We start from the raw sequence: 20370 nt of genomic DNA on the forward strand, positions 1-20370 counted from the left end.
CCCAAGCTTCGGTGTTGGTTTTCGTTTTCTTCATAGCGTGTAAGAAATTGAACAAAGCACGCTGTGTGCATCGTTCGTAAAGGCGTGTAGTTGTGTTTTCTTCTTCTTCTTTTCGTAATTTAGAATTTTTTGCTCAATTTTTTCAAATGATTTTTCAGTACTTTGCTAAGTTCATATAAAGTTAACGAGCCACACTTCCCAATTAAGTATGAAAGCAAATCGAAACCCAATGGAAAGTTTGTTGCTAAGTAGTTAAGAAGTTAACGAAGTTCATAAGAAGTTAACGAAGCACCCCTTCCAATTAAACCTGAAGGCAAGCCGAAACCCAGTGGATAGTTTGATAGTTTGTTTAATTAATTGCTAAGTAGTTACGGTAATTTCGAATTTGCGGCTATTTTTTTTAAATTTTTTTGAGTACTTACTTAAGTTTGCAATGAATTTATATTTGTTCTCAAGCATTTTTAGAAGGGTGGCTTGTTAACTTCAAATGAGCTTAGTGAAGTACTCGAGCAAATATAATACAATTTGAACAACGAATTCAAAACCACCGTAAATAATTAGCATCTAATTAGTAGCAAATTATTTACTTGATTTCGATTTGTTTAAAAGCTTAGTTAGGAGGGGATTTTCGATTATACAGTTTTTGGTTAACTTATAAAGCGTTATAAATTGTTGGTAATTAGTTGCTAATTAATTACGGTAATTTTGAGTTTGTTGCTCATTTTTTTTAAATTTTTTTTGAGTACTTTGCAAAGCTTATAAGAAGTTAACGAAGTACCCCTCCCAATTAGGTTTAAAAGAAAATCGAAACCCAGTGGATAGTTTGTTAATTAGTTGCTAAGTAGTTACGGTAATTTTGAACTTATTTCTCAATTTTTGTTAATTTTGTTTTGAGTACTTCGCTAAATTGAATATGAAGTTAACGATGCACCTCTCTCAATTAAGGCTGAAAGCAAACCGAAACCCAGTGGATAGTTTGTTACTTATTAGTTAATATTAGATTTGTTTTCAAGCTATTTTGAAAGGAGTGCTTTGATAACTTTATATAAGCTTATCGAAATACTCGAACAAATGTAAAATAAATAGAGCAACAAAATCAAAGCCATCGTAATTAGCAACAAATTATCCACTGGATTACGATTTTTCATAAAGCTTGTTTAGGAGAGGTGCTTCGTTAGCTTCATATAAATTTAGCGAAATATTCGAAAAAAAAAATTGAGCAGTAAATTCACAATTACCGCAACTAGTTAGAAATTTCTATTTGTTTTCAAGCTTATTTGGGAGGGGTGCTTCGTTAACTTTTTATGTACTTAGCGAAGTAATCGCACTAATACAAAAAAAAAAATTGACCGACCAATTGAAAACCACCATAACTAATTAGCAACAAAATAGCAACAAATTATCAACTGGATTTCTATTTGTTGTAAAGCTTATTCAGAAATGGTGCTTCTAAAACTTCATATTCAAGGTATTGAAAAAAATGAGCAACAAATTCAAAACCACCGTAACTAATTAGCAACCAATAAGCAACAAATGATCCATTGGGTTTCGATCCGTTTTCACACGCCTATTTTAAAGGGGTGCTTCGAAATTTTTTTATGAGCTTATCGAAGTACTCTAACAAATATAAAATAAATAGAGCAACAAAATCAAAACCACTATAACTAATTAGCAACAAATTATCCACTGGATTTCGATTTGTTTTAAAGCTTATTTAGGAGAGGTGCTTCATTATAAAAATTGAGCAATAAATTTAAAACTACCGCAACTAATTAGCAATTTAATAGCAACATATTATACACTGAGTTTCGATTCGTTTTCCCGCTTATTTAGAAGGAGTGCTTCGAAAGCTTCATATGAACTTAGCGAACCCGAACAAATTTAAAATTAACAATTCAAGCAACAAATTCAAAACCACCGTAAATAATTAGCAACAAATTATCCACTGGATTTCGATTTGTTTAAAAGCTTATTTAGGAGAGGTGTTTCGTTAGCTTCATATAAACATAGTAAAGTATTCGAAAAAATTGAGCAACAAATTCAAAACCACCGAAAACTAATTAGGAACTTATTTACAACAAATTCTACAATGAGTTTCGATTTGTTTTCAAGTTTATTTATATGGGGCCTTTCGTTAACTCCAAATGAACTTACGAAGTACTCGAAAAAAACACAAACCCAAAATTACTGTAACTAATTATCAACTAATTAGCAACAAACTATCCACTGGGTTTCGATTTGTTTATAAGCTTATTTGAACGGGGTGCTTCGATAATTTCTTTCGAGTACTTATGGAAGTACTCGAACAAAGATAATATAAATTGAACAACTAATTCAAAGCCACCGTAACTGATTAGCAACTAAATAGCAACAAATTATCCACTGGATTTCGATTTGTTTTAAAACTTATTTAGGAGAAGAGCTTCATTACCTACTTATAAACTTAGCGAACTATTCGAAAAAAATTGAGCAACAAACTCAAAACCACCGTAACTAATTAGCAACCAATAAGCAACAAATTATCCACTGGGTTTCGATTCGTTTTCACGCTTATTTAAAAGGAGTGCTTTGAAAGCTTCATATGAACTTAGCGAACTCGAACAAATTTAAAACTAATTGAGCAACAAACTTAAGACCGCCGTAACTAATTAGCAACAAAATAGCAACTAAATATCCACTGGATTTCGATTTATTTCAAAGCTTATTTAGGAGAGGTGCTTTGTTAGCCTCATACAAACATAGCAAAGTATTCGACAAATTCAACAACCAACAAATTCAAAACCACCGTAACTAATTAGGAACTTATTTACAACAAATTCTACAATGAATTTCGATTTGTTTTCAAGTTTATTTAGATGGGGCTTTTCGTCAACTCTAAATGAACTTACGAAGTACTCGAAAAAAAAAAATCAAACTCAAAATTACTGTAACTAATTATCAACTAATTAGCAACATACTATACCCTGGGTTTCGATTCGTTTTCAAGCTTATTTGGGAGGGGTGCTTCGTTAACTTCATATAAACTACGCAAAGTATTCGAATAATATTGAGCAACAAAATCAAAACTACCGTAACTAATTAGCAACAAATTATCCACTGAATTTAGGTTTGTTTTTAAGTTTATTTAGAAAGGGCGCTTCGTTAACTTCATATGGACTTAGCGAAGTTCTTAACAATTTACATTTATCATCGACGATAGGTGCTTCGCTAAGTTCATGTTCATGGAATCGAGTAGGCTACGAAAAAGGACGATCGTCGTTCTCGTTCTATCACGTAGCCTACTAGAATCATCTTGTTTCCGGACACAGTTTTCATGGAGACGCATCATGCTTCGATAATTGTGCTCGTAAAAGCAATCAGTAAAAATTTATTCAAAATAATCACTTACATGTCTATGAAAAAATTCTATCAAATTATTATCCTTTGAATTGCAAATACACTCACTGCTTGCTTAATCCACGGCACTTACAGTGCCGTCACACATAAAAGCAAAGTACACCACACAAAAAGCCATAAGCCGACGAACTAATTCGTTCCCAGAGAAGCATGAATCACATTGAGCACAAAGTAACCAATATCCCCGGGTGGGTATACGAGTAGAAGTGAAAACGATAAAGAAAAAAAAACTTTTCTTTCAGTCGCAAGAAAAAGCACTCTCCTATCATATTTCCGGTTGGCAGAAACCTTGTCGGTAACAGATTAAATTAAGCCAAAAATGGGCACAACGAAAACAACGGAAAAATGTATGACAGACAAAGTATGTATAACCATCGAGAGACGAAGCAGCAGCAGTAGCAGAAGCAAAGCTGTTTCCCGCATCTAATGACGACCATGAATCCTTGTCCGTCGTAATGATTGGGGATGTACGGTTTGGGACGGGGTGGATCCTGTCCTTTTTCCATGATGTGCACATATTTTTTGGTCTTTCGCTGGGCAAGAGATTGGTTGGAAAGATTTCCATTGATGTGGGGATGATAGAATAAGTGTGTGTTGACAACATGAACGACCGAGAAAATTGTTCACTACATAGCGGGGCACAGTGTCACTGTAGTGGTGTTTCTCCGGTGGGCCACATTCGAGCAGGAATGCACAACAAAAAAGACACCAATAGAAAGATAAATACAGTTCTAGGAGAGATATCAAGTTAGGGGTACACAAGGGACTAGGGGGTGTTATGAAAATTTACGTGGTATTTACAGACCGTTTTATTTTCTAAAATCTTAAATTTTCACGTCACTTCAATCTGCTCCATGTGTGGACCCCTTGGCAAATAGTTTTCTGGTAACTGCCTGCCTACTTCCGTCAAGCGGCGTGTTTTTCCTTGTTACAAAACTTATCATGCAGCTTCAACAAGCAGACGATGTCAAGTGATGAGAAAAGGATAGACTAGTTTTGTTGCACTTTTTGTTTTTGGTTAAGCTTCTTACAAAGTTTCAGCCTATCTACTAGCTGCAGCCGGTGCTAATTTGCGCTGTGTGACTTGTGCTGGCTGACTGTAATCACTCAATTTTGTGTGAGCTTTGCTTGCTTTTGTGTTTGTGAGTGTGTTGACGATGTGATCATTCCATGAAAATAATACAAAATAAAATCAATGGTAATGCAAAACAAAAACTGAAAAAACACCTTACGAGTTTAGAAATATTAGACTAGACATTCGGTGGGTCAGTTTCCGACAACACTCCGCTAAATTCTTGTAATACAAACATACTGATTTAAAACTGCACAAAAACGCACGCATCCTTACTCGGTTGGTTGGAATCGTTTTTCACACTCAAATCGATAGCCATTATCAGCTTGATAGGGAAAACAATCAACCAAAGGCGGATAAACGATAAGCAACCATCGCGGTAAAGTAAATTAAGCGCAACTCTACTAAACCTGCAGGAGTTAAGCGAAGATTCTGAATAAATGCTATAACGATAATAACGATAGCGAAACGTGAGAACGAGTTTCTCGACTATGAAGCGAAACGGATATGGTTTCGGAACTGGTAGCGGCGAATGGCGGTGGTTCAAACGCCAGCGGGAAGAAAATTAAGGATACGGGTTCAGGTGCCCAGAGGGGGTGGGTAATAACTCGCAATCAATAAAACATGGACTCGTGGAGAATACGTAAGCAGCAGCAACAGCAGCCAGAAGACCGCATTATATCGATATAATATGCAGGGATTTCAGCACGTTCACGAAGCTGTTGGGTCGGGCAGGAGGTTAAAGGTCTGAAACAGAAATTCAATAATCGAAAAACTTATAACAGTTAGTTGGCTGTTTGTGATGTTGATACTGTGGCAGACGCGGTGATGGGGGGGGGGGGGGGGGGGGGGGCACCGATACGAGGGGGAACATTGCTACGATGGTCTTGATAGTTACTTGTTTGGTCGATCGGGATTTGGTCAATTGAATTATTCGGATTCGTATTCGTACCAATAAAGTTTATGCAAAAATATACCCATGCCGCATCATGATGCTAATAAACATACTGGTCTTGACTGCTGAAAAGTTCTTGTTGTTCAATTGTATACTGAAGAATTCTGGTATATTTATTCGAGTTGTTAGGACCGGCATTGAAAACTCAATAAAAACTTGTTTTAATCCACCTAGATTACACCTCTGCCTCTCTCATATTATTTACATTTTCATAAACATTATTAGAAATTTTTTCCAAAAAATTATTTGAAACTTGAATAAAAACTAGAAAGTTTAACTGACATAATTTTTTCAATCTGTAAAAAATTCAGCAAATTTAAAAAGAAATTTCCCGTTTTGTCAGATTCGTTCTAAGTTTTCAGCGCACTTAATTCTCTAGTTCCGGAACGGCGAGTCTGATCCGAATGAAATTTAAATTTGGCTATCCCCTACATGACCAAACCTGCATCGGTCAGAAATAGTCGAAAACACGTTTTCGTTCGGCACGTCATAGAAGACATTGCACTCCGTTGCAAAACAAAAAGTGTTCTGTAAGTAGCAGAAACTTTACGTCTGCTTAGCGATTCAAATTGAACTGCCGAGTTTAGTACTAAGCAGTTCAATTTGAACTGCTTTGCATTGTTATGTGCCCCAGCACAAAATTAGGCTAACCGCTAAATGATTAAATAGCAGTTTATGCAACAACAATTCCGTTTCCCTAAGAAAAAGAAGTGAGTTCCGTTTTGAAGTTTTTTACCAGCTTTTTTCAGTGCTTCCGGAACTGAGAATTGATACAGCCGATGACGGTGTGTTTTGTAAAAAATTATCACGATCTACAAATTGAAACAATTTTGAACCGATTTTAAAAGAATTTCTACTTTTTCCCTACGTCGCTATTATTGACGGTTTGCAATTTCCAACACACATTAACCTATAGCTCTGGAACCGGAAGTTGAATCCGAATAAAATTCAAATGCGTGCTATTGAACTATAATCCCTTTCATTTGAGTCAAAAATTCCGAAAACCGATTCAGTCATCTGTGAGAAAATCGAGTGTGTCCCATTTTGAAGTTTTTGACCATTATTTCCGGTACTTACGGAACCGGGAACTGAGAACCGGTATAGTTGAAGTTGATTCGATTAGTAAGCCGCCATATCCTATAAACTGAAATAGTTTTGAGCCGATTTTAGAAGAATTTTTTCCTCTTTTGCATCGTCGCTCTTAATTTCGGTTCGCAATTTAAAACACACTTTACCCTATAATTCCGGCACCAGAAGTTGGATCCGGATAAAATTCAAATGATTTCTATGGGACCATAATCCCTTTCATTTTAGTCTAAATTTGAGAGAATTGGTCAACCGGTCGCGAAGAAAAGTGAGTCCATTTTGAAGTTAATTTAATTTAATTTACTATTTTGGGATAAATTAGAGCATTTTAACATCTACTTCTATGAAGGTAAACTTTTGAATTTGTAGTTTTTTTTACTCATCACCTTGTAACTAGAGCTGTGCGCCGCTGCGCCACGCCGCCGCCGCCGATAATTTCGACACGCCGCCAATTTAAGAAAAAGATGATCAGCGCGCCGGTTATCCCATTTGAATCGTGCCGCCGATAATATTACATCAGCCGAAAAAATGATTTTATCAATGTGGAAAATTGTTTACAGTTTTCATGAAAATTCATTGAAAATTACAGTACAGTCACTTTCTTCCTACTTATACTGAAAATCAGTACTACCGTTGTCAACCGTCATTTGATTCAAAGTCTATTTTCTGTCTTTATTTAAAAGGTTTTGAGCTATTGGCACATTATCGCAACATTATCGGTCGCGACATCTGAAAATGAAAAATGGAACCAAGAAAAGGAGGGTTCTTCCGAAAAAAATAAATAATGTTAGGTTTTTTCGGATTAACATTTTTTCTAGAAACCAGTGTAGTGTTGATTTCTCGGGTACTAGAATGTTTAGCGATCGAGTACCATTTATTTTGGATACTTTATTTGTTATTTCTGGGCATTTGAAAAATGGTATTGAACAAAGTTTCATGCTCCATTCTAAATAAACGTTAGTTTTCGCACAATAAATTAAGATCAACGTTACCAACTCAAAGTAAAAACATTTTCTTCTATTTCTACTATGACTTTTCAAATGAATTTACCCGTTTTTATAAGAAATCTTTACAAATGTGAAGTAATTAAAATTTGAATTTGTTAATTTGATATTATTTTTGATATCTGAATGAATTTGAGCGCCAAATCGATTTTATGTTAATTACATACGTACGAAAAAGATATACTTATTTTTTGAGTTGATTAAACAATTTTTATACATGATAATTATTAACTATGTAAAAAGCGATTTGAAAAATAGTTCCGAATAAAACTTCATATTTCTTGCTCATAATAAAAAAAACCCTTTGTATATGATTGAAATATTTATTTAAACAATAGTCAACCATCTCCAAATAATCGCACTTATACTCATCTCAATTTCTCTTCTAATTCGATGCATTCGAAACCATTTACCATCTCTATTCACTACGTTGGCTTTAATGGATCACATAAACATTAGGATCTTTGATTGTAGGTCGACAAAACAATAAGATAGAGAAATTGTCCTGTGTGAATCAATATTAAAATTTTTAATATGTTTATAATTAATTACGCCGAATCGCGCCGCCTCCGCCGCCGATGTTTTCAGGAAATAGCGTCACGCCGATTCGCCGCCGCCGCTGGTCAAAAAGACGTTCCAGCCGCCGATGTTGACAATTTTGATCGGCGCACAGCTCTACTTGTAACTCCAGAACTGAAAATCAGATTCATACCAAATTTAAAAAATTTCCATGGGACAATAGTACCTACTCGTTTGAGTCTAAGTTTATGAAAACCGGCTCAGCCATCTCGTAGAAAAGTGAGTACATATTTTTCTTTCTCTCTCACACACAGATATTTTGCGTACTCGATGAACTGAGTCGAATGGTATATGCCCTCCGGGCCTTGGTTCAAAAGTCGGTTTTGACAGTGATTGCATAGCCTTTCTACATGGGAAAGGCAATAAATGGTCTAATGTGGCTAAAAAATTATCCCCCCAGATCAAAACATTGCGAATCTTCAACGCTCACCGATGCCCTTAGTTAGTCTCACAAACACACTGAAGGGCTTATTTTCAAGTTTTAGAGTCAAACATTTTTGACAACGTTCGTTAATTTTAGCAATAGATATCCAAGATCAAGTTCGTAGCTAGAAGTACTACTAAGTGCAATGTGTAGTTGCCTTAACCCCGCAGCAATCACATCGGTTTATGTTTATTCGTTTCGAATGGTTTACTCGAAGCCAGCTTCTAGAATTAAATACTGGATAACAGACATTTGCATAATGTTAATAGTTTAAAAATAATATTATTTTATATCTACACCGAAACCTCCATTTCCGAGCTAAACGGGGGTTTGTAAAAAGAGGTACTTCGTAAAAAATTTTCACGTTATTTGGGATTAGGTTAGTAAAAAAAGTTTTGTGTAATTAATGTGAAAGCCGCGCATCATATGGTTATTTTAGGAACGGGTGTGAAGAGTAAGTGCAAGAAAATGATGTTTGGGCTCGGTTCAAAATCCAAGATGGCGGCTTCCGGTTTATTGAGATTGCTTAAACCCCTAACAATATGGGTATCTTCGGAACGGGATTGATGAGTAGATGTCAGGAAACGATGTTTGAGGTGGTTCTGAAATTCAAGATGGCGACTTCCGGTTTCTTGATGTTTGAAGTGGTTCTTAAATCCAAGATGGTGACTTCCGGTTTGTTGATATTCCTTGAAACCCCTTACAATATGGGTACTTTCGGAAAGAGATTGAAAAGTAGACGTAGGAAAATGTTATTTGAAGTGGTTTTGAAATGCGAAACAGTAACTTCCGGTTTATTAGTATTTTTTGAAAGTTTTTGTCATTTTCCTTGAACTTGGTATTCCATTAAAACTCTATACCGGAAGTCACCTCATTGAATTTTGAAACGAGTTCAAACATCGTTTATTGGTATCCAATATGTTTCGGATTTCTTTGTTTTAAGGGTTTATAAGGCATATCGATAAACCGAAGGGTGTTATATTGGAATGCGAGACGACACCAAACATAGTTTTGCGGCATCTGTTTATTAAATACTTTCCAAAAATAATCATATTTTTAAGGTTTTCAAGGAATATCGATAAACCGGAAGTCGCCATCTTGTATTTTAACATCAAACATCGTTCCGAAAATATCCATATTGTAAGGGTTTTCAGGGAATATCAATCAACCGGATGTCGCCATCTTGGATTTCAGAACCTCCTCAAACATCATTTTACGGAATCTACTCCTTAAACCCGTTCCAAAAAATATTCATATTGTAGTAGTTTCCAATTAGCTACCAATGCATCCCAAAACAGTCACTGTTTGTTGTGAATTATGGACCGACGATGGGCGAAACGTTACTGTGAATGGCGAGCGCTACCGATTTACGATTTTTTCTGCTCAAAATGGAAGAATTGGACATGCCTGACATGTAGTTTCAACAAGACGGCGCCACATCCCACACGGCACGCGAAACAATAACCAAATTGAGAGCCGCCTTCGGATAACAGTTTATCACACGTTTTCGGCCCGTCAATTGTGTGGTTTAACGCCTTCGGACTACACTGAAGTCTTTTTTTATGCGAATTTACGTACCGCATGAAAAAAACCGCATAACTCTAAAACTTCGCATAAAAAAAAACCGCATAACTCTGAAACTTTGCATAAAAAAACCGCAGAAGGGAAACCGCATAACTCTGAAAATTCGCATAAAAAACCGCATAACTCTGAAACTTTGCATAAAAAAAATAGCATAACTCTGAAAATTCGCGTAAAAAAACCGCATAAAAAAGACCTCAGTGTATTTCTCGTGGGGCTATGTTAAGGCTCATGCGTACAAGGATAAATCATCAACGATTGACGCACTGAAAGACAATATTGAAGCATTTATTCGTGAAATACCGGCCGATATGTTGGAAAGAGTGTGCCAAAATTGGACCATGCGCATGGGCCATCTAAAGCGGAGCCGCGGCCAACATTAGCATAAAATCATTCAAACGTTAAATTATATTTATCGTTCTATCGATTCCAATGAAGATTTCATCAATTTTCTCCATTTTTTTGTGTTTTTTTAAAGTCAATCGTACCATGTCACAATGTTCGTACAGAGGAGACCGGGCTTGATTGGCCAAGTGCATTTTGCGAAACAGGCAATTATACGCAGTGGCGACATCTATAGTGATTTTAGTGCGATATGAAGTTGTCCATGTACCGGCCAACTTGCAGGTGTTTCGATGTCTAAGCTGGTAGAAGAGGATTAACGTCTGAACTAGATTTCGGTGTCGTTCATAATTTTAGGTGTCTTTAGAAAAGTTTTACACGATGACAAAGCGCTCTAGTTGTAGAAGAGAGCGTTTTTTATGAATCGAAGTGGTACAGATATCGAACAAATATTTTTATTTGGTCAACGAAAATAGGATTTTTCATGAATTTTTGAAGATACAAATACTCGGAATTCTATTACAAAAGACATCGTGATTAAATACGTCAAATATGAATGATATATCGTTTTCACTGTATCAAGTACAGACTTTGTTTTGTTCGGGTGACTATCAGTTTATAGTTATGGAAAAAGCTACATTTTTTCAGAAATTAATTTTATTCTACAATATATGAAAAAAAAAATCGTTGGCCATTAGGGTACCCACCCAAACGAAAGGGATTTTTCGAATATGTCTGTCGATTAGGGGATATTTTAACTTATCGTTCAAGACGATCTCTACATTGCCATGAATACTTGGGTACGATTTATATCCATTGTTCACTGAGTAAAGACAATCGATATTTTTTATATAATCTATTTTTGTCTTTTGTTGACGCCAGTTTATGTCAAAAAGAAGGGATATTTTATTCACAATTTTTTTTGTTTTTTTCATCTTCGTAGTATTGGAAATAACACGAAAACGAAAATTCAAACCAATCGAAATATTTAAATACAAAAAATACCGGTTCTCAGCTTGTAAACGAGAAGTTCGCTGGGACCAGCCGAGCTATCGTAGGTGACCATAATGTTTCGAAGCTTTTTTGTTTGACCATCAAAAATCAAAACCAACAAATCATTGGCCTGCATTTGCCATTTGACGCCGTAGACAGTCGCTTATTGCCCTCATCGGTTCCCCAACCAATTCGTTGAACACCCACAGTATCCTGGTAAATTCACAAACACCAACTTCGAAATAATACGAAAGCTCGTTCGAAAAACTTCCTGATGGGATAAAACAAAAAACCATTCCGCTCAAACTAAATTTAGTGAACTAAATCTTTTTTTTTCCTCGAACCAAACCATGACAAACGGAAAAAAAGTTCATTTCAAAACTCTCCCTGACACACCACACGCATTCGCTTTACTGGATGGGAGGGAGTAAAAAAAGAAACAACACGGCAAAACAGAACCAGGAAGCTTACCTTCACCTTCCCATCGAGGGGAAGACTGGCGGCAGTGGCCGGTACGACGGCTTTGTAGTCGGATTTATTTTCGTTAGTGGATCGAATGTTAGTCGCGGTAGTGGACACTAAGGTTTCCTTATCCTCCCTTTGCTCTACCGCACCTCTGGGCACTAGGGTGGTGACCCTAGACGTGGTGACGCTAGAGGTGGTGGAGGTGACGGTGGTGGTAGTTGGATTTAGTGGCAAAAGCGGTGTCGTTATCGTGACATCAATCGTGACATGATGGTTGATGGTGGCGGCTTCAGCTTCAGCTTCGTCCGACCGGCTGCTGCTGCTGGTCGGGAAGGTGAAAATTTCCGCTCTTTTTGTAGTCGTTGCCGGTGTGGATCTGGTGGTCGTGATTTGGGTTGTCGTGGGATTGGTGACGGCGGGAGAGTGTTGCTGTTTGTTAGGCACTGTGTTGCCGCTGGTGATGCTGGTGTCGGACGTGAACTCCTCCTTGGTGCTGCTAGTCCACCGTTGATTAGATAGATTAGCGTCGTTAGTTGGTTCTGTTGTGAACGTCGCTGTGGTCTGCCGGGTGGTCATTTCCGGTGTGGTGGCCTTTCTTGTCGCAAGTGTCGTACTGCTACCACCGTTCGGTATCGTTTTGATAGTGGACCGGGACGAGCCCATTCTGGAGCTAGACTGAACCGGACTTTTGCTGGTTGGACTGATTGTGGCGGTGATGGCGGCAGTACCGGATGAGCTGTGCGGCTTTTTGATGACTGTCGAAACGGGAACTTTTTTCGTTGAAACCACAGGGGTCACCATATCCTCAATCACGTAGTCGTCCTTGAACACATCTCGTCCCTTCAACTGCTCAATATCCGGCAGCATTAGTTCAGTTTCCACAATTCGTTCGATATCAATCGGTTTGTGTTTGGAAGACTTTCTCGCCAGCAAGCTTTCCTCCTCCTGTTTCAGCTGTTCGTTATTCCGAATGGTTTTCGTAATTGTCGACTCCAGCTGCGAAACACTCTCCCGGATGTCCGCCTGGGTAAAATCAAACTGGTCATTCGGTTCGGTTTGAGTCATGTGCACCTTTTGACCGGGGCCAGTTTTTCGACTGCCGTGTGCATCGGCAGTCGCAGTCACAGTCGTTCGATCCAGCACCCTGGCCGCAGCTATCAGATTGTTCTCGTCCGGTTCCATTTCCCGATGAGATCCGTGCTGGTTCAACCCGGCACCAACCACCACAGTCCCGATGCTTTTCGCAGGCGAAACGTTAGTAGTCGAGTGTTCGCCTGGTTGTGGTTGCTAAATATTCGTTTTAAATTCAAATCGATTTAGGCAGCATGGGAAAACGAGATGTTTGAAGAGAGAGAAAAAAAACAGACAATGGCCCGTAATCGGAGCAATGGAGACGCACGGTTAGTTATCATCATTTGGTTCGGTTGATGTCAGTTTTGGTGGCAGCGGTGTAGATCATGATGATGATGATGATGATGATGACGGTGATGATGATGATGTTTGTTTGTTTGATGATGTGACAAAGAAGAAAAAAAAGCATTGAATTTATTTGCACACCGAAAGACAACAGAAATATGTTGGAGAAAAACGTGATTGAACACACAGCAAAAGTGCCGGGCTAATAGAGCGATACCGCAGGATCTGATGGGGGACACACACCGACTGACTGGTTCCAGCTGAGAATGGATGGAGGCGTGGAATTGTGGAGGAAAAAAATAAACGAAACGAAGCTAAAGGGGTAGGGTGAAAGAGAGGCAAAAAACTGGGAAACGAAGCATGATGGGAAAAACTTTCGGGTGGAAAACATAACACAATTTAAACAAACAAGATCAATTTCAACCGTTGTATCGAAATGGGTTGGAACGAGATTGGATTTCAATATGGGTTACAATATCGTTCTGGTTCGTATTCGTTCGATTACTCCATGAGGATGATACCGAACAGGACCTCGAATGTGCAATATGAGCTATTTTGACAAGCTTCCATAAATAGACATCTGTTTTCATTGGAAACTTTGGTCATAAAAAGTTATCATTCAGAGTGAGTTTCATTTGCATTGAAAGGACAAAGTCCGTTCACTGCTATTATCAAATACCAATGGTTTTATTCATCATTCCAAATATGTTTTTTTTCTCATGGTATTTTTAGTACTACCTGACCCAAGGGAAGTAGTGTGAGAGGGAACTGTTAATTTGAACAGTATCTGACGAGTAAAACAGATCAGAAAAATAACATGCGAATACAACTGTGTAATAAAACGAAAACGGAAAAGCTATTGTAGAGGCGGGACTCGAATCCGTAGCTAGCTCCTATCCGCAAAGCATGCTCGGCTCTTCTAGTCAATTAGGCTGTGTTTTACACGCAGGATGATTTAATTGGCAAAACAAGTTTCCCGGATAGGAGCTAGCTACCGGTTCGAGTCCCGTCTCTGCGGTAGTATTTTCGTGGATCTCATTACATAGTTGTATTCGCGTGTCATTCTTACAATCTGTTTTCCTCGTTAGATACTGATCAAACGTCAGTTAATAAGACTAAAACACATCTGTGAATTATTTTTATTAGAGTATTTTTTTATTTGAATAGATTATATTTTGAAGCAGGGAAAAATTCGTCGAAGTTAGTTTCTGTCAAACTTGCTCTCCGCCAGCCATGAAACCTCCTCTTCTTTTGCATAAACAGATTACAAACTTTTTATATAGTGAACTGAGCAGTCAATTCTTGATAGCATTTCGTGATAAATGAAATTGAATACCTTATGATCGAAAAAAACCCGGAATTTTCATTTTAAAATTCCCGCGCTTGTCCAATCGGTAAACTTTTATTCTTTCAACGTTGGCAACACTTTTATACACATTCTGTCAAATTTTGACGCATATCGTATGATTAGTTTTTGTTTGGCGTCTATACAAAGAAGTTGAAAAATTTTCGTGTGGCGATTTTTATAATGGATGAAAATTTAGAACAACGTGCGTGCATCAAATTTTGTGTTGCAAATGGATTTAAGTGTTCCGAAACGTTGAAAATGTTACAAAAAGCCTTTGGTGAATCGTGTCTAGGAAAAACACAGGCATACGAGTGGTATAAACGCTTCAAAGGTGGTCGTACAAGCTTGGATCATAATGAGATCCCTGACCGCCTGGCGAGCCGTTGTTCTAAATTTTCATCCATTATAAAAATCGCCACACGAAAATTTTTCAACTTCTTTGTATAGACGCCAAACAAAAACTAATCGTACGATATGCGTCAAAATTTGACATAATGTGTATAAAAGTGTTGCCAACGTTGAGAGAATAAAAGTTTACCGATTGGACAAGCGCGGGAATTTTAAAATGAAAATTCCGGTTCTTTTTTGATCATAAGGTATACTGGAATAGTAGTAGAATATGCGGCACATGTTAGCTGAAGGCTCTTAATTGCCATGATTGGTCTTAGCATAGGGAATCCGAAAAAGAAAATAGGTATAAAGAATAAGGCAAATTTTGAATGCTTTAGGAGCTCAGAGAAATCTATTCGTGATTAAAGTTAATCTTTCATAAAAGTACCCATACTAGCATAGCGACGGACAGATAGTCAATCAAGATCAATCAGTTTGCATCGATCATGGGTTCAAAGTTCAAAGAAGACGCCGGAGATCGAATCGGACATATTTGCGTTGGATAGCTTCAATGCGTTGGATATCTTTTCGGTAATAAGGGGACCAAACAGCCGCGGTATATTCGAGGCGCACTATGCTATGGAAAAAGACGATTATACTGAAGAATAAAAAAGTTTTCACGATAAAAAAATCGACTTTTTCATGCATAAAAGCAACGGTGAAATCGAATGACTTATGGTCCGGATTTGGTCCACCATCCCCCGTATTCTCCAGACCTGGCCCCCAGCGATTATTATCTATTTCCAAACCTGAAAAGGTTTCTCCAGAAAATTTTCGTCGAATGCTAAGGTCATTGCAGGAACGGAAGTCTATTTTGAAGGCATTGACAAATATTTTTTTTAGGGACATCAATGAGTTGGATGACTGATGAGTCAAGTGTATCGCTCTAGATGAAGATTATACACGCTAATTCAATGTAACTCTCAAATGAGTAATTTGTACTCACTTTTGCTTATTTAGTTAAAACATCAAAAAGTGAGTAATATTGATTTAGAAGACTGAGTAACTTCTACTCAGTTTCTAAATGGACAACAAGTTTTACTCACAGAGCTTTGAAAACATTGTGTGAAAATTTACGTTCACTGATTTTTGTATATCTATTGAAAGGAAAATTGAAGGAAAATGGAGCAAGTTGGAGCCGTGGTAGATGAAGAAGTTCCATGATGGAAGGTTTTCGCTGCCACATTTGTGCAATCTTCGTTCCTGGATACGTGAGGGCGTTTAAAGATCATTTTCAACTTCCTATGGAAAAACTACAAAATGTAAAAAAGAGAACTTTCGGAAAAATTAAAAAAAATTGCATATTTTTTAATTTACACGTAGTTTTGTTTAAAGTGAAAAAGGCGGGTGGGTAATGTCAGAGACATAACTGGATGTCGTGAATACGAAAACAACTGACCTGTTCCTTAACACTTCCGAATATCAATTAGTTGATCAATTGTATGAGTTATGCAAGCATTCCCCTTTTCCACATTTTTCGCAAAAACAAAGAAGGCTTCACTTGATCTCGATTACTTTGAATTTTACACAGCGAAAAAAGCAAAAATCTAACCAAACTGTTCTAGATTTGCACTAAACTGAGGATATTTCCTTTCGATTTGCGAACAACAAATCCTAAAAGTTCTTTAGGAAACTTTTAGCGCCATTACAACGGCTGATTTTGAGTAATGCTCTCCACCGTTGTTTTTTCATTAATGCAAATGACTGGCAGCTGTGACGTAATCGCTCTTGTCGGAAACTAACTTTGCAAACGACACAAAATACATCTGCTCGCAGTGGCGATAGAATCCAAACTGATTCAATTTTTGTTGAGAGGCTTGTTTTTACCTGATTTCGTTTGTAGCTTTTTCACTAATGGGCGGTCCTAACGGCTATAAAAATAGCAGCATACACAATTTTAATTTCGATTTTTCATTTCGGATTTGCATTTTATTGAAAGAAACTATCCGGTGCTGTACGGGATTCATTCCTGCCTTTCAGAATGACCAAATTGTGGAACTCACTACGATATTAAGCACTGTTCGGAACATTTTCTCGAACGATTTGTTGTACAGCAGAAGATATTTTGTTCTCTTCCTCAGAACGCGTTCTTATTGGCTGGTGTTGACATGGGTCAAATGAGACAGATTTTTCAATAGTGTACTATTGAAATACTTCAATGCTTTCGCTATACACGTTAAAGTTGAAACATTTCGATTATATTGGTAGTTAGATTATATAAATTCTTTCACAAATCACTGAGCTATGAGCTTTAAAAATACGAGAAAGGCAAACGCGCCTTATGAATTATCCTTTTTGATACTCGTTTATACCAAACATTTCAGAAATGTTTAATTTTGACTTATTTGAGATTATGTCACACAACTGAATATTTTATCATAAAATTGTAATCATATTTCCGATGGCATGTAGCAAAAATTATGTTGATTCGTTAGATACAACAAGAGATATTCACGATCAAAAACTTATCACTCTCTCAGAGGGTAAATTTTGAAAAGGCACCCCATAGTAAAGTAAGTCGACAAAAAAACTTTAGATAACTCGAATGATATTGAGTGATATATTTACTCACTCGAGCTCATTTTCACATTTGTAGAACTGAGTAAATGTTAATCAGAATTTGACAACCACTATGTTTACTCAAAAGTGGGTAAACAAACTTTACTTACTTTAGAGTAATTCCACTTTCAACGAAAGTGAGTGAAATTGTAAACTTTAGAGTAACATTGAACGAGCGTGTACTGACGAATAAAAAAGTTTTCACGGTAAAATATCGACTTTTTTTTGTTAGGCCCGGGACTTCTCATTCCATGAAAAAAGACACTGTAGTCTTGTATCTGCTTTATATGCACCTTTAAAGCATGACTTGTAGGACTGCCATAAACAAGACAAATGCACAAAACTTTCACAAAACTTTCTTCGTGACAAACATTGCACTGAAAAGTTTGCTATCATTGAGAATAGTACTACCATGATATAACACCGATGACAGCACGTGTAATATAAAAGAAAAAGCAATGGCCCAACCTAGACAGTGGCCCAACCTAGACGACATTCCCCTACATATGACTTTTTGGTTCCTTGGGTAAGGTACAATACAGTACTTTCAAGCAATGTACATCATCGTATTCTTTTGTAACTGGGAAAATGAATCCTAGCAGCTTAGATGCTTTGGAGATAGTGAGCTTGATGTAGTCCTTGAAATTTAAGTCAGAATCCAGGAGGACATCGAGATCACTCACAGGCGAAGTGCGTTCCACAACAGTATGGGAAATATAATAGTCGAACTTGCTCACAAACTGTTTGCGACTAAAAGTTATGATGGAGCATTTGGAGGCATTCAAAACTATTCTGTTGATATTACACCAATCAGTCAAAATTTTCAACTACTATTGTGAGAACTCTTTGTCAGTTGTGGATTGGATGATATGAAATAGTATGAAGTCATCGGCGAACGATAGTTTTTTGCACTTGATCGAAAAATTTAGATCTTCGAGATAGAGTCGTACCACCGCGCTTTATGAAATTAAAGATGACCCCTTTCTATTGGCACCCTAATCATCATGTTTAAAGAAAACATACCGCGGCTCACTGTACGTTTATAGTTACTGGACATCTAGCAGTTCAACATAAACCGCTCAACTGCAAAGTGACATATTACTCCTGTATGAACTGTTAATCTTTGACGAGTCGAAGACGAAACGAAAAGAAAAGTTAAGTAAAGTGGAAGATGATTGAATATTAGCACTGTGACTGTGACATTAGTTCTAATACAGACGATGTATTTGCAATTTTATGGAAATTTATCGTCTCACATTTTTGGTGCAAAACAACCCGAATTGTGTGAGGCAAAATGCTCAAGAACTCGCTTACAAAAATTATCCATAAGTTATCAATTTAATGAATAATAGTGAACAGTCTTTTACCTGGCAAATATTTCGTCAACGAAAAGTATAAAGCTTTCTTTAAATAAGAAGAAGAAGCTTTATGAGGGTTCATATTGCCCCGTGGTTGTCATGAGCTTTAATCCGTTGTTTTGATGGATGTTTACCCGTTGTTTAAGATCATCCTGCCACTATGTTTAGATAATCGTCACTTCGCGTAGTTTAAAATGTATATTTTTTCCATGTTTTCCACGATCGGGCGTCATGCCCCGCATATATTTCAATAGACAATTTTTAAGGGTTTTGGAAAGTAAGATATTTCATGTAATTTTCAATGCATTCAGCGAGTATTTGTACGTAGTGTTGAGAAATAACGATTACGGAAGATAATCATGCATAAAACTCTTCCGTGTTATTCTCTATAGTTAAGATATAACAACATTTCCTTAGGGTTGTCCCAAATCGTATTCGGAGTTGGCAGCACCCGCTCAGATTTGAACGACTTTCAGAACATCTAGATTTTGCCACAAAAAGACACTTTGCATTTTGTGTTCTTTTTCTCTCAAAATTGGTCTAGACTGTCTTTTCAAAAACTACCAAACTTTTTAGGACCTATTCTTTTGATTATTTTTTTCTAATCGAAAAATGACAAATCCTGCCACAATGTGCGAGATTTCATAACATTTCGATTAGTCAGAAAAAAGTAACAGCCAAAAAATTAAAAAAAATCGTATGTAAATTAATAATGGCTTACAAATGAAAAAAAAAAACTATACAAGCTCAGCCATGATTTCAAAAGTGTTATCCGGACTTTGCTCCATCTAAAAAAAGTCATTTGCTATTAGTTTGCTGAGTTTAAACGTGGTCGTACAGACAGAGCAGCATTTGGTCATGTTTACATGTAATAAATCAGGTATTTTTTTCGTCGATATGTGACAATGGATGAACCATGGATCCATAACTTCATTCCGAAATCAAAACGATCATTATCTGAGTGAACTGCAACCGGTCAATCACGTCCGAAGCATCCGAAGGCACAACAGTGAGCTGGGATAGTTATGGCTATAACCTTCATAGACAATTTTGAAAAAGGGGAAAACTTTAAATAACGAATACTACATATCGTTGTTAGATCGCTTGAATGTAGAAATGAAGGAAAAATGATATCATATGTCTAAGACAAAAAAAAAAACAATGTTTTACCAAGACAAATCACATGCTCCTCCAGTCACTACTGGCTATTCGCTGATCTAAAAAAAAGTGCTCACTGTTAAGAAATACAACTCAAATGAAGAAGTAATTGCTGATTGTATGGAAGTGGAATTGGAAAGTGTATTGCTCTTCAAGATTTTATTGATGAGCAAAATCGATTTTAGGCTAAAAAATAGTACTCCCATAGGCAGCGAAAGAGACAAAAACAAAATCTCAAATCAGC

General features: G+C 37.0%; 1 protein-coding gene across 9 annotated transcripts in view; it reads right to left on the reverse strand.

The window, feature by feature from the left end:
- Positions 1-20370, reverse strand: part of LOC131434652 (uncharacterized) — a 554689-nt gene that overhangs the window by 48587 nt on the left and 485732 nt on the right. For all 9 annotated transcript variants that reach the window (XM_058601601.1, XM_058601596.1, XM_058601597.1 and 6 more), the window contains one exon: positions 11904-13184. In XM_058601601.1, coding sequence (XP_058457584.1) covers positions 11904-13184 — 1281 coding nt within the window. The remainder of the gene's footprint in view (positions 1-11903; positions 13185-20370) is intronic.

This window comes from Malaya genurostris, chromosome 3, assembly GCF_030247185.1.
Source record: "Malaya genurostris strain Urasoe2022 chromosome 3, Malgen_1.1, whole genome shotgun sequence".
NCBI lineage: Eukaryota > Metazoa > Arthropoda > Insecta > Diptera > Culicidae > Malaya > Malaya genurostris.